Source organism: Micromys minutus, assembly GCF_963924665.1.
Source record: "Micromys minutus genome assembly, chromosome: 16".
Classification (NCBI taxonomy): domain Eukaryota; kingdom Metazoa; phylum Chordata; class Mammalia; order Rodentia; family Muridae; genus Micromys; species Micromys minutus.
Genome location: NC_137985.1, coordinates 49,476,786 through 49,494,280, shown reverse-complemented (window position 1 = coordinate 49,494,280; position 17,495 = coordinate 49,476,786). Strand labels below are relative to the sequence as shown.

The window sequence follows — 17,495 nt, the reverse complement described above, 5'->3', positions numbered from 1 at the left end:
TCGCTTGGGTCCTAGAGCAGACTCCTGTCACCTGGTTGCTGGGTGCTTGCCCCACTATGAACACCTCTACCTTCTCCCAGATGGGAATGTGGGAGCCACTTTAAGCTCTCTGCATCACACTTTGACTCATTGCTCAACCAGTTCTCTCAGCCCTACCTCTCAAATGGCCCCCAGAGTGCCACATCCTTGTCTGTTAATCAGTCTACTCTCACATGGAATCTGGTGGCGGCCATTTACAGAAGGCCATCACAGTTCCCTGCACAACAGTTCAGCATGGTCCACCTGACCCCTTCCCTTCCCTTTCTCTACTTGGCCTGGCAACAGAGCAGATAGCCTCTGCATGATAAACGTGTGGGCTCTGCACTGTTTCTTCTTCCTTTCGCCTCACCACTGGCTGTCAGATGTGTGTTTTAAAGACCCAATCTAACTAGATTCCTGATCATGGTGTTTGTTTTGTTTTTTTAATGTTTCTTCCAATACATAAGGACTTCCTTGAGGAAAGAACCGTATGTGTTTAGATTTTCCACCTTAGTGCCTAATGCACTGTAGGGTTTTACTAAGTGAGTTTCTCCTGTAAGAAAGATAAGACCTGAAGTCAGAGAGCTAATGCATCATGACCCAGTGCTGAGGGAATTTGATAAAGCTCAAATTCTTCCTGCAAGGGAGCACATCATTAGGAAGGCTTGTTCGGAAGAAGCATGTCTGCTGAGTCCGAGATGTCAGGAGAGAATCCTTATGCAGATGGGCAGATAGAGGTGCTGCAGAGCTGCCCACTTCACATGGATGCGTGAAGGAAGACAACTAGGTATCCATGTCAGGCTCAGACTTTGTTCGCTGGGATAAAGGCCGGAACTGCAGCAGGCCAGTACAGAGGCTGAGGCAGGTGCACAGAACTGGCTGGCCACCTCCGCTGGACAGAGTAAGCTGGTGCTATCCATCCACAGAGCACTTTCTGCAATGTTCAAGGACACAAGGCTAGATCCACTTGAGCTGCATGTGGCAGATCAGATGCTGCAGGTTAGGGGTCAGCCTCGTGGGTTAAGGATAAAATGGATATCTTTCGTAAACTCAAATCCAAGTCTTGGGGTGGGCAGGTGGCTCAGTGAGTAAAGTGCTAGGACCTGAGTTCCAATTTCCAGAACCCACATAAAGCCAGGCAGAGTTGCACAGGCTTGTAAATGCAGCACTTGTATGAGATGGAGACAGAGATGGGTAGACATCGGGATGAGAGATAGAGACAGAAGATTCCCTGAAAACTCGCTGTGCAGCTAGCCAGGTATACACAGCAGGGAACAACAGAGACCTACTGAACAAGGTGGGACCTGAGAACAATGCCTGGAATTCTCCAGCCTCTGCCCCAGGACTGACCCCAGTACACACAGACACACAAAGGTCTTCCTGAGATTCTGAGTGATTCTTCGTGTCCTGAAAGAGGAAAGAAGAACTGGGGCTCTTGAAGACAAATGACAAAGTTGCCTGGGAGATGGTAGGTAGAAGAAACTCCTTATGCACACTCTAGACTAACAGAAGGAAAGCTGGCTGGGACAGAAGCCAGAGAGAATGTGGAAGGGGCAGGTACTATGGACTCCCAAAATTTCAGGATTACACACTGTTTGCAGATACTTCTGGAGCCTGTGGTGCCTGCGTACACAGCATGAGTTAGACACGTTTCTGACTTGTTCCCAGCCTAGAGGAGGACACAGATCTTCATAACAGAAATCAACACCCAGCATGGAAACCTGAGCAACAGTTTAGCAAAGGACACCATTTCCAGCCCTGGGCAGAAGCTGGCGAGGAGAGCAATGCAAACCTACTCAAGAAAGGAACAGTTTCAGTACTGCTTGCTTGGACCAGATCTAAGGAGAAAGCAAATGAGCAGGTAACTAGGTGTCTGCCCCCACCCACCCACCCCCCCGTCGTCTCTCTCTGTCTCTCTGTGTGTGTTTGTGTGAGTGGGAGGAAGGGAACGAGAGGAGAGGGCAGTGGGAAGAGGGAAGGAGGGGAAAGAGGGAGAGTCGTTCTCTTCTGATCAGAGAATATACTCCGTATGACTTCATCTCTTTTATATCTATTCAGACCTGTGGTCTTCCACGTGGTCTCTCTAGAACGCTCCATATGCTGTTGGAGGGAGTCTTCAGAGGCCCCTGTAGGTATAGTTGATTTAAGTTATCCAGGTCTTCTACTTGCTTTTGGTTATTTGAAGGCAGGCTCTCATAGAGTTCAGTCTGTCCTTAAACCTCTGCTCCTGCTTTTGTCCCCAGGTGGTGGAATACCGTTGTGCACCACCACATCTGGTTTGAAATCAACTCCCATGTTACTCTCCAGTTCATCTGCTCTATCCCGGCACTGAAAGTGGACTACTACCTGGCAGTTGTTACCGTTGACTTGTCTACTTCTTCCAGGCATACTTCATGCATTTGACGGGTATGTATCTTTATCAATGTTACATGAAAATGGCTGTTCATCTCCATAAAAATATCCTTTGTCTTTAGCAATTCTCCCTTAAAGTGTGCTTTGGTATCAGAGCAGCAGTCTGGTTTTCTTCTGGCCATTATTTACCTAGCGGGTCTCTCCCATTTTTTCTTTTTAACGTAGAGGTGTATTTGAGAATAATATGTATCTATGTCTTGTAGATGTGTATAGCTAGATCGTGGGTTTCATTCCTCTCTGTAAGTCTTCTGCTTTTAAGTTGAATGTTTAATCTATTTACATGTAATGCATTGATATGATAGAAGTTATATCTGGCATTTTCCTACTTGGTTTCTCTATATCTTACCTTTTTTGAATAATTTCATTACTGTTTCAGCTTTTTCCATGCTGCAGATATTTTCTATTGTTATCTATCACCAAAAAAAAAAAAAAAAAAAAAATGGCAAGTTGGTCATCAGCAAAATTAAATTTTTTGATATTTTGACAGACATAAATAAGAAAATAAAAATAAATAAGAAAATAAAAAAACTTATAATAGTATCAAGTACTTATACGTTTCATATTTTAGTTATAATTCAACAGCAAGGAAATGGAAGGCTTGTGAGGATCATTTGTGTAAAAATTGGAATAAGCACTTTTTACCACAGAACATAAGGTAAAAAATGTTCTTAAGATGCTTAAGATGATGCAAGGCCTCTTTGGTCCCTATGGAAATGCAAATTGAAAGCAGAGTTTACATGCCACACTTCTGGAGTGGTGACATCGCAGCTGACACTGGCGAGCGTATGGAGATGAAGTGATCAGGACACTCGCATGATTGCCAATAGAAATGCAAGCAGCCCTTCCACTTTGGAAAATAAAATTATAAATATACTAATCATATGACTCAGGGGAATCATTGCTAGGTGTTTATAATTGATGAAAACTTATATTCATTTTGAAACAATTAGAAGAATGCATTTTTAAGTGTTCTCACCACAAAAATATGACCTATGAAGTAATGAGATAAGTTCATTAGTTCAACTCAGCCAGTGCACTAAGTACATATTTCAAAGATCATGTTGAGTATGATAATTTGTATTTGCCAATTTAAGTGTTTTAAAAATCCACATTCATATGTATTAAACAGAAATATTCATAGAAACTTTCTTCTTAATAGGCAGTAATGAAAACAGCCCAGTTGTTCATCGATGGTTGAATAAACAAATTCTGCCCAAGCCGTACAGGGAGGACGGCACAGAGTCTCAAAAGCACTGGGCTGAATGAAGGGTATCAGGCAGGTGTAGACTAAGTGCTTCATGAGTCCACTTCCATGAAATGTCAGAAACAAAAACCTGAGGGATACAACAGACCTGCTGGGAATCAGGTGAGAGGTGAAGGGATTGAAAGTGGTCATAGAAATGTTCTCATTCTCATTGTTGAGGTGGTTGTAAACCCTCCTTGAACTCCACACTCTAAAGTTGATGAATTTTGTGGCATCTGAACCATACTTCAATAGGAGCATAGATAAGATTAGCAATAATAACAAACACATGAGAAGCTGGGGGTGGGGGAATCCAGTGAAATGTAAAACCCGATGAAGACCATTATAAAACCATATTAAAAGAACCAGACAAGATATTCAGAACTGGAGTGCTAGTGAGTGTTACCTGTCAGCTTGACATGGGCAGCCAGAATCACCTGGTAAGAATGAGAATGGAAATTTACACAGATTGGATTGTTCTGTGCTCTTGTCTTTGGGAGATTGCCTTGATTGTTAATTAATGTAGGAAGAAGCAGTGCATTGTGGGTGGGTGGCGCCATTCCCTGAGCAGGGAGTCCAGAGCAGCATAATGGGAGAAAATGAGCTGAGATTAAGCAGTAAATCAGGCCTCACATGTCCTCTCTCTGCCCTTGACTGTGGGTGTGGCGCTTTAAATTCCTGCCTTGACTTCCCTGTAGTAATAGGCAGTAACCCAGAAGTGTGATGAGGCAAAGCCCTTCCTCCCCTAGGTTGCTTTTAGTTCTGTATTTCATCACCACAACAGATATAAACTGGCAAGTGTCCCAGCCTCTGGTCTACATATACAACCTCTTCTGTAGTTTCATTGTGGCCGTAAGGCAATGGAGTAAGAGAAAAGGTCACCGAACAACACAATATCAGAGTATGAGAGGTGTCTTAAGCAAAGGTGGCACTAAGGAAATTTCTAGAACTTGAAATATTTATATTGACAAATTTAAACTTCATTTTAATATAGAAAGCATCTGTTTATCAGAACAGATAAGGGGAGAGGGCAGGAAAGAGGAGGGAAGAAAAGGCGATGGAGGGGGAGGGAGAGAGCATGATACAAACCGTATGTAGGAAGAGGATATTTGTGACACATAATAAAGGATTTATTGTGTTTCCCTACTAGATATGTGCAAAAATCCTACAAATCAACCAAAAGACAAATGGCAATAGAAAAATGGAACAAAACACATAAATTCATATTTCTCAGAAGTAAAAACACAAATAAGTATATGGCAAATTAGTATATGAACAGAGACCCAGCCTTACTAGTAATTAGAGATTTGCTCATTAAAACACAATTAAATGTACCAGAGAAGCCTGATGATGCCCGTTATTGGCAAGAACGTGGAGCAAGAATAACTCATACCCCGCAGGTGGGAGTGTAAATTGTTTGAACTACTTAAAACAAGTTGGCATCTCGTAAGAAGATTAGTTTGCCGGTGACTGTTCCACTGGATGCAGAGCCTAGAGACAGCTGAGCGGGACCTCGGTGGGAGCTTTGGCAGCAGCTGTGTAGGCAAGCTTGAGAGCCCGACCTGCCTTTCCCCTCCGGAGCCCTATGCAGGTGAGATAAAGAGGAGGCCGCAGCACCCCACAGGGATAATCTCAGATGTAAAACACAACCGGCACGTGCAGCATCTATAGCATTGGTTTAACAACTTCAGTGGACTACGGAGATTAGAGGAGTGTGGCCCACCCCATCACGGGCAGTAAAGAGACAGTTCTTGTTGCTGTAACAGGGCTTACTGCCCAGGCCAGCTTCCAGCTTGTTACATGGCTGCCTTTGACCCCCTGACCCTCCTGCCTTCACCTCCTGTAACTGAGGTTACAGTCGTGTGCCACCAAGCCTGGTCGTATGCAGTGCTGGGGATGGAACCCAAGGCTTTGCACACACTAGGCAAGTTCTCAGCTAACTGAGTGACACCCTCAAACCTATGGATCCTTCCTGTAGAGAAACTTAAAACAGCAACAAAACTAACACACAGACTTGTATCACATACAAAAATTCTGAGCAATATTAGTAACAGAATCCTTCATTCCTCCAAGCAGCCACTTCTGATTCAACTCCTCAACCGTGGTATGCAACCAAATACTTATTTCTGTAAAAGTGGATGTTAGCTCTCAGATAAGTGATTTTGCCTGGAGAAGCAGGGCCACGGATGGCCACAGAGAAGATGCCTTCAAAGGTATTCTTTATGTTCTCTTTCTTAAACTAGGTGAGTAGTAAGAGGCTAGTGTTGCTAATATCTTCATATAGAATATGTCTTCTGCCTATCTGAAATATTCCACCTTCAAGAGAGAGAGAACTGAAGAAGTAAAGTCAGCGGGGGTCAGCAGGGGTCAGAGGTCAGCTGGAGAAAGCTGAGCCTCAGCCTAGTCCATCAGAAGAGGTGGAAGCTTCAACTAAGGCTGAGGGAATGGGGAGCCTGGATTGAGATAAAGTGTGGGAGGCTTTTGTCCACAAAGGGAGGAAGCCCTGGGCATGATGAGGTCACCCTGGAAGGGCATATGGAGTGACAAGAGAGGAGGCCAAGACCAGAGGCCCCATCAGCACCAACCTTTGGGAAGAAGAGGAACTCTTACAGCTGAGACTTGGGAGAGGGGACCCCAAATCTGAAGAGATGCTGTCCAATGGGATCTGACATTGAGAACAAGACCAGGCATGGACATCAACCCTGGATCTCCAGTGTGGACCTAGAACACTGGCACAGAGCCTTTCCCAGGGAGGAGAAATGGAAGCCACATTGTTAGGAAGGAAGAAGTAACTTCTAGTGTGGGAAGTGAGGCCAGAGGGTTGAGACTACCCTTAAGACATTCTGCTGAAGACAGAAACATATAGCACTTGGGATAGGACACAGCCTCCAGGGTACATTCTAAGTTGTTGAGATTTTCTTTTGAATGGCCTGGTGCAGACCAATAAGCTCAACTATTCAAGAGGCTGAGGCAAGAGGATCCTCATGTCACGCCTGATCTACAGACTGAATTCAAGACGAGCCTGGGTAACTTAGCAAGACCCGTCTCGAGAAACAACCCACAGGATGTATTCAGTATGCTACAGCACTTGCCTGGCTTATAAGAGACCCTAGGCTTGATCCCCAGAAGCACACACACAGTTTGAATTTTCCAGTCTAGTTTAGTGCCACTGAGGCATAAGAGTAATCTTGGGCCTTCTCACCTTTCTGATAGCCAGAACAAGAGCTGTCCCGTGGGGACTGAAGCTCGTCAGGGAGGTGGTGTTTCCAGATTTGGAGAGGGAAGACTATTTCATCACTAATTGTTAGTCAATGGTAAGGAAAATAAATGAGCGGCCATTTTCACTGTGGGTCTTCAGTTTGTTCTATTCCGGCCATCACTCCGTATTATCATTATCAATATTATCTGCTTTCTGGATGCCCATCAGCCAGAGTAGAGGGAGCTGGGTCATATTCAGCAGGAGACCGAGGCCTTGCGCATGGGGCAAGCAGAGGCACCAGCTCTGAGCCTCACACCTCTTTCCCGTGGCTCGCTGTCACTGAGGCTTTTGACTTTAAGAGTGGGTGGGTGAACAAAATGAGACAATGGGAAAGCACCCAGGGCTTAGCATACAGTAGGCACTTACTACCTACCCCTATGAAGTCTAGGGACAAACCAGCCGATTGAGACCTGCCTCTAATCCCACCTCACCCTACCCAATCTGTGAAGGCTCCCCCAACACCCCCGTCCCAGAGGCCACCTCCACCAGAGCCACTGTGGTCCAGTTTAGACTGCTCCCACAGCAGTTTAGCCCTGCCTATGTCATATCAGTGGGGTCCCCGAGGAAGCTCTGCCACCTGGCCACAGGGGGGCAGTTGTCATGGGGACGCTGGGCATGCCAAGCTGATAGCTTAGCAACAGGACTCCCAGGTCTGTCACCACGGAAACAGCCTAGGCAAGCAGTGATGAGGAACAACTTGCCAGGTTCCCTGCTCTTTCCAGAGGAGATCCCCCTCTTTACCCAGGCAGGATGGTACTCCCCCATCCGCCGGGAACCTGCCCTAACCATCTTCAAGATCCAAGGGCCTGCAGGGAGCCTCTGCAGCCAAAGGTTAGGTGCAGGAGTGTGGGGTAGAAGTTGGTACCATAGCACCTCCCAGCCCCAGGCCTGCCATTGGACTGCTAGAGCCCCACATCTGTCCTCCATTCACTGATGCCTATGATGCTCTCCCAACTGGTCACCTCCTGCCCCAGCTAATCATCCTCTTCCGAGGGCACGTCGCCTGCTCAGCATCTAGCTGGATGGAGCTCATGTGTCCTGTACTAGCCTCCGCAGTCAGTGGACCTGTGGAGAGGCAGAGGAAGGGACCTGCATCAGGGTCCTTCCCCAGTCACACGTGACTTTGGGGATACTGTCTCACCGGCCCCCCTCCCCGCAGGTTGCACACAGGTGCACATTTCTCTGTAGTCAGGCCTCACACTTCCATGCACAGTTCTGCATGTAACTCAACTCCATGCTTCTGGTGGCCAGGGCCTGGTGCACATACATGTGTGTCCACAGCTGCTCAAGGGGCAGTGTCCCATTCCCACCCCCACATCCTCACTGGAGACTCCAGTTTTCCCTGTGAACCTTACCAGTCCATCTCCAACCCCAAAATAATGCGGCATTTGCTGTAATTTTTTTTATTTAAATAAAATATACAAGACGGTGTATTTAACCGTTTTCTGTTTTAAAAGTGGAAGATTTGAAAATTGCTTGTAGAGGTTGTAGGGTGGAAGGTCCTACTGACTGGGCCTGGCCTCTCCGTAGTCACCAAGGAGTTTGCCAGTGTGTCAGAGTATTTATAAAATGCATGTCTCAGTAGAGAAGGATGGCTAGGCCAGGCCTGATGACAAGAGACTCCTCACGCCTTAGACCCATCCCTCTCCTATACCTCTAGGATGGATGGCGGGTTCAGTGGGGTCCTGCTGGCTCCCTAAGCTGCCTTCCTTGGTGGCAAAACACAGGTCTGAAGACTGTCTGGGTCTGGGAGGCATCACCAACCCCTTTATAAACTAGGGCTCCTACCAATTTTCTAGGGCACCAGGGCCTTCACCCCTTCTCTCCCCGCATACCATCCACAAAGGGATTCCCTGTGGCATCCCAGGACCGAACCTGCTCATGCCACCATTCTGGCTGGTGCAGGGGACGACCGGCACGGTAGAACCAGCCCTTCTCAGTGCACGGGCATCAAAGTCCTACCTGCTTCAACCACTGATAGGGAAGCCTCTGGCTGTGCCTCCACCAGGGTCCTGAAACCTGCTTCTAGTTCACGGCCAAACCCGCAGATCAGATCAGCCTCTCATCCAGGGTCCACCTCTGGCTACCAGCCTGTATGTCTTCCCCAGAAGCCCAGCTCCACAACTCAACACCACTGAGACATCACTGCGGTGACCTCCCCTATGCACTCCACCCTCTCTACTTCCTTTCTTTCCTCATTCTTCCCATATCCCAAGGCCTGGCTCAATCCCACTACTGGCCACACACCTTCCTCGAGCCGTGATGGAGGCCCAGCCACCTCCTGAGTCCTGAGAGTTTTAAGTCTTAGAGCCCTCAGCTAAAGTTCCCTGGGCTCTCACCATAGTTCACTGGAGCAATGGGCTAAGTTTATGAGGAGGGGGCGAAGAAACGTGATTTATTGAGCACCTACTATGCTGTGTGCCAGGCACTGGGCTGGGTGTTTCATATCTTTTTCTTATCTGGTTCTCACTGGTCATTGTGAGGCAGTTCCATAGTTCTTATTTTACTTATGAGGGAACAGAAAGGTCAGATAACTTGCCCAAGGTCACACAGCTAAGAAGTGGCAGAGCTGGGATTTGAACTGAAGCCTGACTGCTACCAAGCTCCCATCTCTTCCTCCTGCATTTTGCCTAGGGACCAAAAGCTAGGGCTCTACCAAACACTTTTCTGATAAGAAGATACATGTTTTAGCTTTAGGGAGGTTGATCCAAAGCTCAGACCCGACCAGCTCTGCCACTCCTGGTTATGTGATTCTAACCAGCCCTCAGTTTCCTCACCTGTGAAATGGGAGAAACCATAGTAACCTTCACCTCCCGGTCTGTGGGTGTGTACAACCAGTGCTTGGCACAGAACAGACTCAATAACAGACATTCCCCTCACCTCCCACTGTACAGCTGGAGAAACTTCGGGCCACAGAGGTGACAGGTGTGCTTGAAGCCCTGGGAAGTGAAAGGCTCGGCCTGGAGTCTTCCCCTCCCATGGGACTGGAGGTTGGGCTAGAACTAAGTTGCAGCCCAGAGATGGGGAAAGAAGGTCTGCTGCAAGGCTCCAGGGGCCCCCTTCCCTGAGGACTGGGAGAGAGGACATCCCCCAGAGCCTGCAGTGCCCAGCCTGCGGGCCACAGCAGATCGCTGTGTGTAAGGTGACCTGGGTGTCCTGGCAACATGGGATTAACCTAGACTGCACACGCATGTGCACACATGGAAGCTGATATCTACACGGCTCTACAGAGCACTACATAGCTATACATAGACACATCTTACATACATATACATATTCATATACATATCTTGCTACGTTTACAGTAGAAAAAAAATGCAAGGCCCTCAAGGCCCCGGTGTGTCCCCGGGTCTCAGGCACAGGAGGCTCCTGGGAACACACTCCAGGGCAGCCCACAGCAGAGTGGGCTCCAAGCTCACAACCAAGGAACTGACAGTAGGTAGCTCTTGCTCTAAGGAACATACAATGACAGATCTGTGCTAGGACCCGAACACGGGTCACCCCACCCCTGCCCTGTCCCCAGAGACCCTGCCTGCCTTCCTTTGGCTGTTGCCTTTGGGCCTTGCCGGCTCCCCCCTCCCTCCCTCCCTCCCTCTAGTGCTGAGTATTAAAATAGTCTATAAAAGCAAGTGACCAAAAATCTATAGCTCTAAGAATACCTGGTTATTTTCTGCTGTCTTTTTGTTTTTCTGGGGTATTTTTTATGGTTATTATTGTTATTGGTATATCTCCTAATCACAGTTAAACCTGAAGGAAGAAAGGAGCAAGAAAAAGAGGGAGGGAGGGCCCAGCTCATAAATTAGACGGCAGTTTGGAGCGTACTGGCTCAGACCTAGCGCCAGGTTCCCTCTGGGGTGCAGCAGTCAGAGGGGGCCCTCCAGAAGAGGCGGCTCTTGCCCCAAACAAAGAAAGTGGGGGTGGCAAAGAACCTGAGGATGTCTTCCGAGGCAAAGTGACATGCTGGCCTGGGATGGCACCATATGGCCTTCCAGGAGGCCCAAGGCCCCCGCTGCTCCCACTGCCACCACCAGCTCTGGGGTAGAGTGAGAAAGCAGCCACCGACTCCCCTGAGGAGTGAGGCGAGGCCCTGCGGAGAGTCTGTGCCCCATCCTGGGGGAGGGCTGGCTGAGAGGCTGAGATGAGCTTCAGGTCCTGGGTGAGGCGGCCAGGGGTGAGGGGCGGTGTGCCCCTGCGCTGTGGGACCTGGGGAGGCGGAGGGCTGGATGCAGGTGGCAGGAGCAGGGAACCATGGGAGCCAGAAGCCCGGGGTGGGGCACTCGGGAAAGTTCTTGGGGGGCCTGGGCTGTGGCCCGGGGGGCTGAGGCCTCCTCGAGGGGTAAAGGCTACAGGAGAAGCCCCCCCAGAGGCCCCTGCCATGAAAGATGGCCGTTCAGGCCGTGGGGGTGTCTCTGGTGTACTTGGTGGACCAGCTGCCAGACCTGGGGACAACTCTCCAGGAGGCTGGCCCAGCTGCCCAGGGCTGGATGATGGTGACCTGGAGGAGGGTGGGGGAGGCAAGAAATGCTCCAGGAGTCCCAGGCTTCCTCGGGCCCCAGGCAGTGGGGGTGGCAGCTGGGCAGCCTGTGGAGAGCGAGCCCCTGGTTGCAGTGGGGTGAGCAGCGGGGAGTCGGAGGATGACAGGGAGCCACCTAGCGCCTTGTGAAAGTGGCCGAACCCAGTGGTGGTGGCAGCTGTGGAGGTGGATGGAGTGGGGGCTGGGGGGAAACTGCAGGCTCCCGGAGGTGGGGAAGAGCTAGAGGAGGGCAAGAGCGGACTCAATCCCGGAGGTGCCGAGAATCCAGCCAGCTGTTGGATGTGGAAGGAGGATGAAGACGGTGTGTCCACCTGTGAGGGGCTGCTGGCTGGTGAAGCGGAGCCCAGCGCTGAAGGGATCAAGGACTGCAGCCTCCTTGGGTGCCTCGGTGTCTGTCCAGCCCCAAGGTTGCCCAGCCCAGGTCCGGGAGGGGGCCGGAAGATAGCGGCCGGCAAGCGGGGGTGGTGTGTGAGGGCTATGGCCACCGAAGTGGTAGCAGCAGCGGCTTGCAGTGGTGCCTGGATCAGTGGGGTCCATATGACAGGCGTTGGGGTTGGCGTGGCTGACGCGGCAGCCTGGACGCGGTGAGCACAGTGAGCCATCTCGCGGTCATGCCGCACAATCTGCTGGATAATCTCGTTCTCCTGGTAGTTGAAGACGCCCGAGTTGAGGTCGTGCTGCACCTTGTGGAGGAGGATGGAGTTCTTCTTGCCTGAGCCACAGAACAAGAGCCACACTCAGGCCACGCCCAGGAAAGGAGGTGTGGAGTCGGTTTGCTTGCCGCCCTGCCCTCCCGCCTGCAAGTCCTGCCCCTCACCTATGCGGTCCAGACGGTCCAGCGCAACCGTCTCGAAGGCCCTCCGCATCATGGGATACTCCTCCAGCACCTCATTGAAGTTGTCCACGCTCAGTGAGTAGAGGCGGCAGTAAGTATCCGCCCTCACGCTGGCTGTGCGCCGGCCTCTGGTCAGCAAGCAGATCTCTGTGGGCACAGGACTGGGGTCAATCAGGCACAAAACTTCCAGGCTTCCCAGAGCCGCCGTGATCCTGGCCTGGCCTTGGTCTCCACTGTTTGGTACAATGAACTCACTAGGCTTCCCTGCTCCGTTGTGGTCGTACTGGGTACCAGCAACACTCCCACCAACTGGGTTTCAGGCTGTTTCTATCTCTGGGGCCAAAAATGGACAAAAATGCCTGTGTTCACCACATAATCCTATGTTGAAATCCTGGTCTCAAAGTGATCTGGTACTTAGAGGTAGGGCTTTGGGAGGTGATTCATACCTTTGTAGAAGAGGCTAGAGAGGGGCAGGTCAGATGGTTCAGCAGTATAGCACTTTCAGCCAAGTCTGATGAGTGAGTTGGATACCCAGGACCCACACAGTAGGAGAGACTTGACTGCCCCAAGTTGTGCCCTAACCTCTACATGGGCACCATGTTGGAGAGTGGTTGGGTATGATTAGGTATATGCAGGCTCAGGCGTACACACAAACACAAAAGGAGAGGCTGAGGAAACAACACACATGCTGAAACAACAAGAACACAATAGTCTACCACTAAGAGACCTCTCACCATGATTGCACACCGGTCTGTGACTCCCAGCCTCTAGAGCTGAGAATCTAGTTTCTAAGCCACCAGTCTTAAGTACTCTATCAAAGCAGTCCTCATAGACAGACGCCCCCATGCGGGACTCATGGATGCCCACTTCCAGGCTGTGGCTATGATGAGCCCCTCCGTGCTTCTAATCTCAGGGTATCCCTCTAGCCTCGTTCCTAGTCACCCCTGTTCTCCTGGTGCCCCCAGGCTGTCTCACCTCCAAAATAGGAGCCATCAGCCAGCTTGGTCTCTTTGTTGCCCTTAGTGAGCACGCTCACCACGCCGTGCTGGATAAAATACATCTTTTTGCCGATGGTGCCTTCCCGGATGATGTAATCCCCAGGCTGAAAGACCTCAAAACGCAACTTGGTCAACATGGACGTCACGAAGTTGGGATCCGCGTTGGCAAACAGCGGCATGGAAGCCACCAACTTCCGGCAGTTAAAATTGATGATCTCCTGCTCGACGGGCAGCACAGGTTGGGACACAAAAGAGAGAGTCAGGGATCTGTGTGCCAGCAAGGCCTGGCACCCCCCCCCCAGGCTGTGCAGCTCACCTCCCGAAGCGGCTCACTCAGCTCCCCCAGAATGCTTTCCTCATCAAACATCTTGCCCTGGTAGCGGTGTTCATAGTAGTCATGGATGCGCTGCCGAGTGTCAGGAGGGAGCTTGTGGAAGGACATGTACTGTTCCACCTGTTTATACTGAGATGGGAGAGAGAGACAGGAATCACCTCCGGGCTCCCACGGCCGGTGACCAGAGGCACCTCCAACCCTGGGGCTTTCTTAGCTAACTTTCTCTCATTCAACATAAACACACTGTACCCAAAATAATGGCCCTGACTCCCAGCTCTGTGGAGTGATGGAGGTGGGGAAAGAAGGAAGGAGGTTTCCATCCATGTTTGGTCCTCACGGTGCTCAAAACTACAGAGATGAAGATGATGAGAACAGGGACTGTCTATAGCCCACATTTGGGCTAATGACCAGGGAAATGAACAAGTCTCCATTAAGCATTTTGGAGTCACCAACTCCTGCCAGGGGACAACAGGCCCAGTGACAGGAAGGGCTGCAGTGGGGACAGAGTACAGCGAGTGCATATGAGAACACGATTCTTTGCAAGCGTGTCTGTAGATAGATACGATCTCCACTGAGACCCTGAGGTTGGGGGGTTGGTGGTGGTAGTAGTGGTTTTTTGACACAGGGTTTCACTGTATTGTCCTGGATGTCCTGCCTGGAACTCACTTGGTAGACCAGGCTGGCCTCCAACTCATGTAGATCTCTCCCCGCATATGCATCTGCCTCTCCACCTCCGCCACTACCTGAGTGCTGGGACTAAAGGCTATACCGTTACCCCCAGCTAGAAAGTAGAAAGAAGACAGGCCTGGCAGGGCAGTAGCCCCTTGTGCCTACTGCCTCTGTGACAAAGGCAGCCTGAACATTTGGAGTTGTGTTTTGGAGAACTGTCTCTTAACAAACAGATGGAGTTTGAAGGAGAAGTAAGAAGGCTGTTGGAGTCTAGGGGAGAGATGGGGATGGGGCGGGGAAGAGAGGTAAGATGTTTGAGAAGGGTTCTTAGGTAAATCAGGAAGGCTTACCCAAGAATAAAATAAGGGAAATTCTTGAAGAGGTCACAAGCAGCTTCAGTCTGGTTGTGGTGTAACAGACTACAACACCTTTTCTACATAGATGCCTGTTGTGTATACCATAGGCTGGGCCCTGATGCTGGCTTTAGACCTAGGCCTGACCTGAGTCCTATCCTTTTTGACCCAACTCCTGTTCCATCCGACCCACCCCCACTTCCTGCTAAGCCAGAACGTTGCTTTCTACCACTCTCCGGGAAACACACCACTCACTGCACCTCAGGACCTAGAATTCTCTCCCACTTTCTCCTTCTGCCTCCTCAAAGCAAGCTTCCCTGCCTCCCCACCCCATTTGACAGTATCATCAAACTTGGCTGATGGCTCCTGGATAGGGTCTGAGCTCCTAGGGTTTGTCAGTAAAGTAGGCAGGGTGGCGGTTTGGTGTGGCTGGGGGAGTAGGAAAGCCTACTCTGATCTATACATGATGAGGGTTGGTGGTCCACAGGCCACCCAGGAAACACCGGGGCTGAGAACGGGATGGGCTGGTGATGCCACAGAGCATCTGAAGGTGGTGTGGCAGAACATGACTCCTGGCAGGCCTCCACAGCATCAGAGCACTTAGGATCCCGAGGCAGGAGGCCAGCCGGGAGGACTGGCCAGAGATGTGCAGTCCTAGAAACCAAGAGTGAAGCTAAGGAGTGGGAGCCCTGTCAGATGCTGAGAGCCTGCAAGGGAGGCTTGAGAACCTTAGTAGATTTATCGACAATGAAGGTGCTGGTCCCTGCAAGTAAAGAAATAACCTCTTCCCCAGCCACAGAAGAGAGGAAAGAAGGACGTGTGCAGATCAGGTTAAAGTTGGGGACTTGACAGGGCTCTCATCTAAAACTGCCCATCATAGGACTGACAGTTATGGGCCTGGCCATGTGTGCTGCCATGTATGATGATGTATGCTGCCATGTATGCTGCCATGTATGCTGGTCATGTATGCTGGTCATGTATGCTGCCATGTATGCTGCCATGTATGATGCCATGTGTGCTGCCATGTATGCTGGTCATGTATGATGCCATGTGTGCTGCCATGTATGATGCCATGTGTGCTGCCATGTATGCTGCCATGTGTGCTGGTCATGTATGCTGCCATGTATGCTGGCCATGTATGCTGCCATGTGTGCTGCCATGTATGCTGCCATGTATGATGCCATGTATGCTGGTCATGTATGCTGCCATGTATGCTGGTCATGTATGATGCCATGTATGCTGGTCATGTATGCTGCCATGTATGATGCCATGTGTGCTGCCATGTGTGCTGCCATGTGTGCTGCCATGTATGCTGGTCATGTATGCTGCCATGTATGCTTCCTCTTGCACAGGTCCAGTGACCAGATCCTCCTGAGAAACCCCCGGGGGGACACAGCGATCAACCTTACCTTCTCCTGGTACTGGCGTCGGGAGGAGTCCAGCGACTGGATGAGGGCAGTGGCGTGGCCGATGAACATGGCGTAGCAGGTGGCGCCCACAATCATGCTGAGCATGGTGAGCCAGACGTCAGACATGCCTACGGGGGCCTGCCGTCCATACCCAATGCACAGCATGTGGCTCATGGCCTTGAAGAGGGCATAGGAATACTGCTTTCCCCAGGAGTTGTTCTGCACACACAACACAGGAGGACCAGTAAGTGGGGATAGAGAAAGTAGGCCTGGGACAGAAACGGGAAGGCTCTTCTTGCCGGCACCTAGACGATGTCCTGCCAACCTTCAGGCACAGGGCTCCCCAGTATTGCTTTTGGCTGAGCACTTTCAGCAATGGGCAGGGAAGCTGGTGCTGACAACTCATGGTGGCTATGAATGAAACCTGAACCTTTCTATTACACTGGGGTGAAGAAGGGGGACACAAGGACCACACTAGAAGGTCTGGCCCTGGCCTGACCTCAGGAGCAGGGGGCTGGGAGGCTACATTCGCCTGGCTGAGCCACCCCGCTGTCATTCCCTTACTAAGTAGCTCCATCCCCTATCCCTAAACAGCTGCCAAATAGAGCCCATTTCCCCACTGACCTCAATTATAAAGCTAGCGATGCTTCCCCTAGGGGGATGGCTCTGCAGGAGCCAACATCACTGTCCTCTTTTTGGGTGAGCAGCAGCTGGAACTTCCTGTGCTCTCAGAAGCCTGCTCATGTGCCCAGGGCCTCAGCCTCTGATTCTCTTGCCCCTGAAGGTGGACTCCCCTGAGTTCAGCATGGAGGCTGGGAGGCCGGAATCAGGGAGGGAGGCTCTTAGCTATTTTTGTCTCCAAAGTGTCTCAAGGAAGGTTCCTTGTGGGAACAGGGTGTCAGAAAGGCCATCTCTTGAATTTGGTGCATGTGTGGGCCTGCTACCTTCACAGACATAGGGGAAAAATTGCCCCCAGCTGAACCCCATTCCCGGCCCTTTCCCCAGTGTCTCCACTCAGAAGCCACGGTGTTGGGAACAATGTGAAGTCCACAGAGCCTGTGGCTAGGTCCCTAAACCTTTCTGCAGCATCTGGAGATCATCAAACCAGGCCTGGGCCAAGTTCGAGGTCACCATTTTGCCTAGAGCTGAGTCCATTTGCGGAGTCTGTGGTTCAGTCTACGCTAGGTCAGGATAGGTAGGATGTTTCCCCAGGACTGAAGGAGGCCTGGGGCCCAACATTGAGGAAGAGGGCAGCCCCTAGCTGTCCTCTGTCAGGGCTTCGGTCTCACTGCTGAGCCTCTGGGAAGAGGGAAAATTCACCCCATATGGCAGATTCACTTACACTGAGCTCATCAAAAGGCTAGTTTGTAAAGGCTTGTCTGATTCTGAAAAAGCCTCAGGGTCTCTTTCGCCTCTTACAAAGCCAGTTTT

General features: G+C 50.5%; 1 protein-coding gene across 1 annotated transcript in view; it reads right to left on the bottom strand.

Moving 5' to 3' along the window:
- Nucleotides 1–10,544: 10,544 nt before the first annotated feature.
- HCN4 (hyperpolarization activated cyclic nucleotide gated potassium channel 4) overlaps nt 10,545–17,495 on the bottom strand; it is a gene marked incomplete at its 5' end in the record, with an annotated part of 36,913 nt that continues 29,962 nt past the window's right edge. The window contains 5 exons of the mRNA XM_080930344.1: nt 10,545–12,178; nt 12,284–12,448; nt 13,277–13,517; nt 13,616–13,762; nt 16,065–16,283. Coding sequence (XP_080786470.1) covers nt 10,725–12,178; nt 12,284–12,448; nt 13,277–13,517; nt 13,616–13,762; nt 16,065–16,283 — 2,226 coding nt within the window. The 3' untranslated portion in view covers nt 10,545–10,724. The remainder of the gene's footprint in view (nt 12,179–12,283; nt 12,449–13,276; nt 13,518–13,615; nt 13,763–16,064; nt 16,284–17,495) is intronic.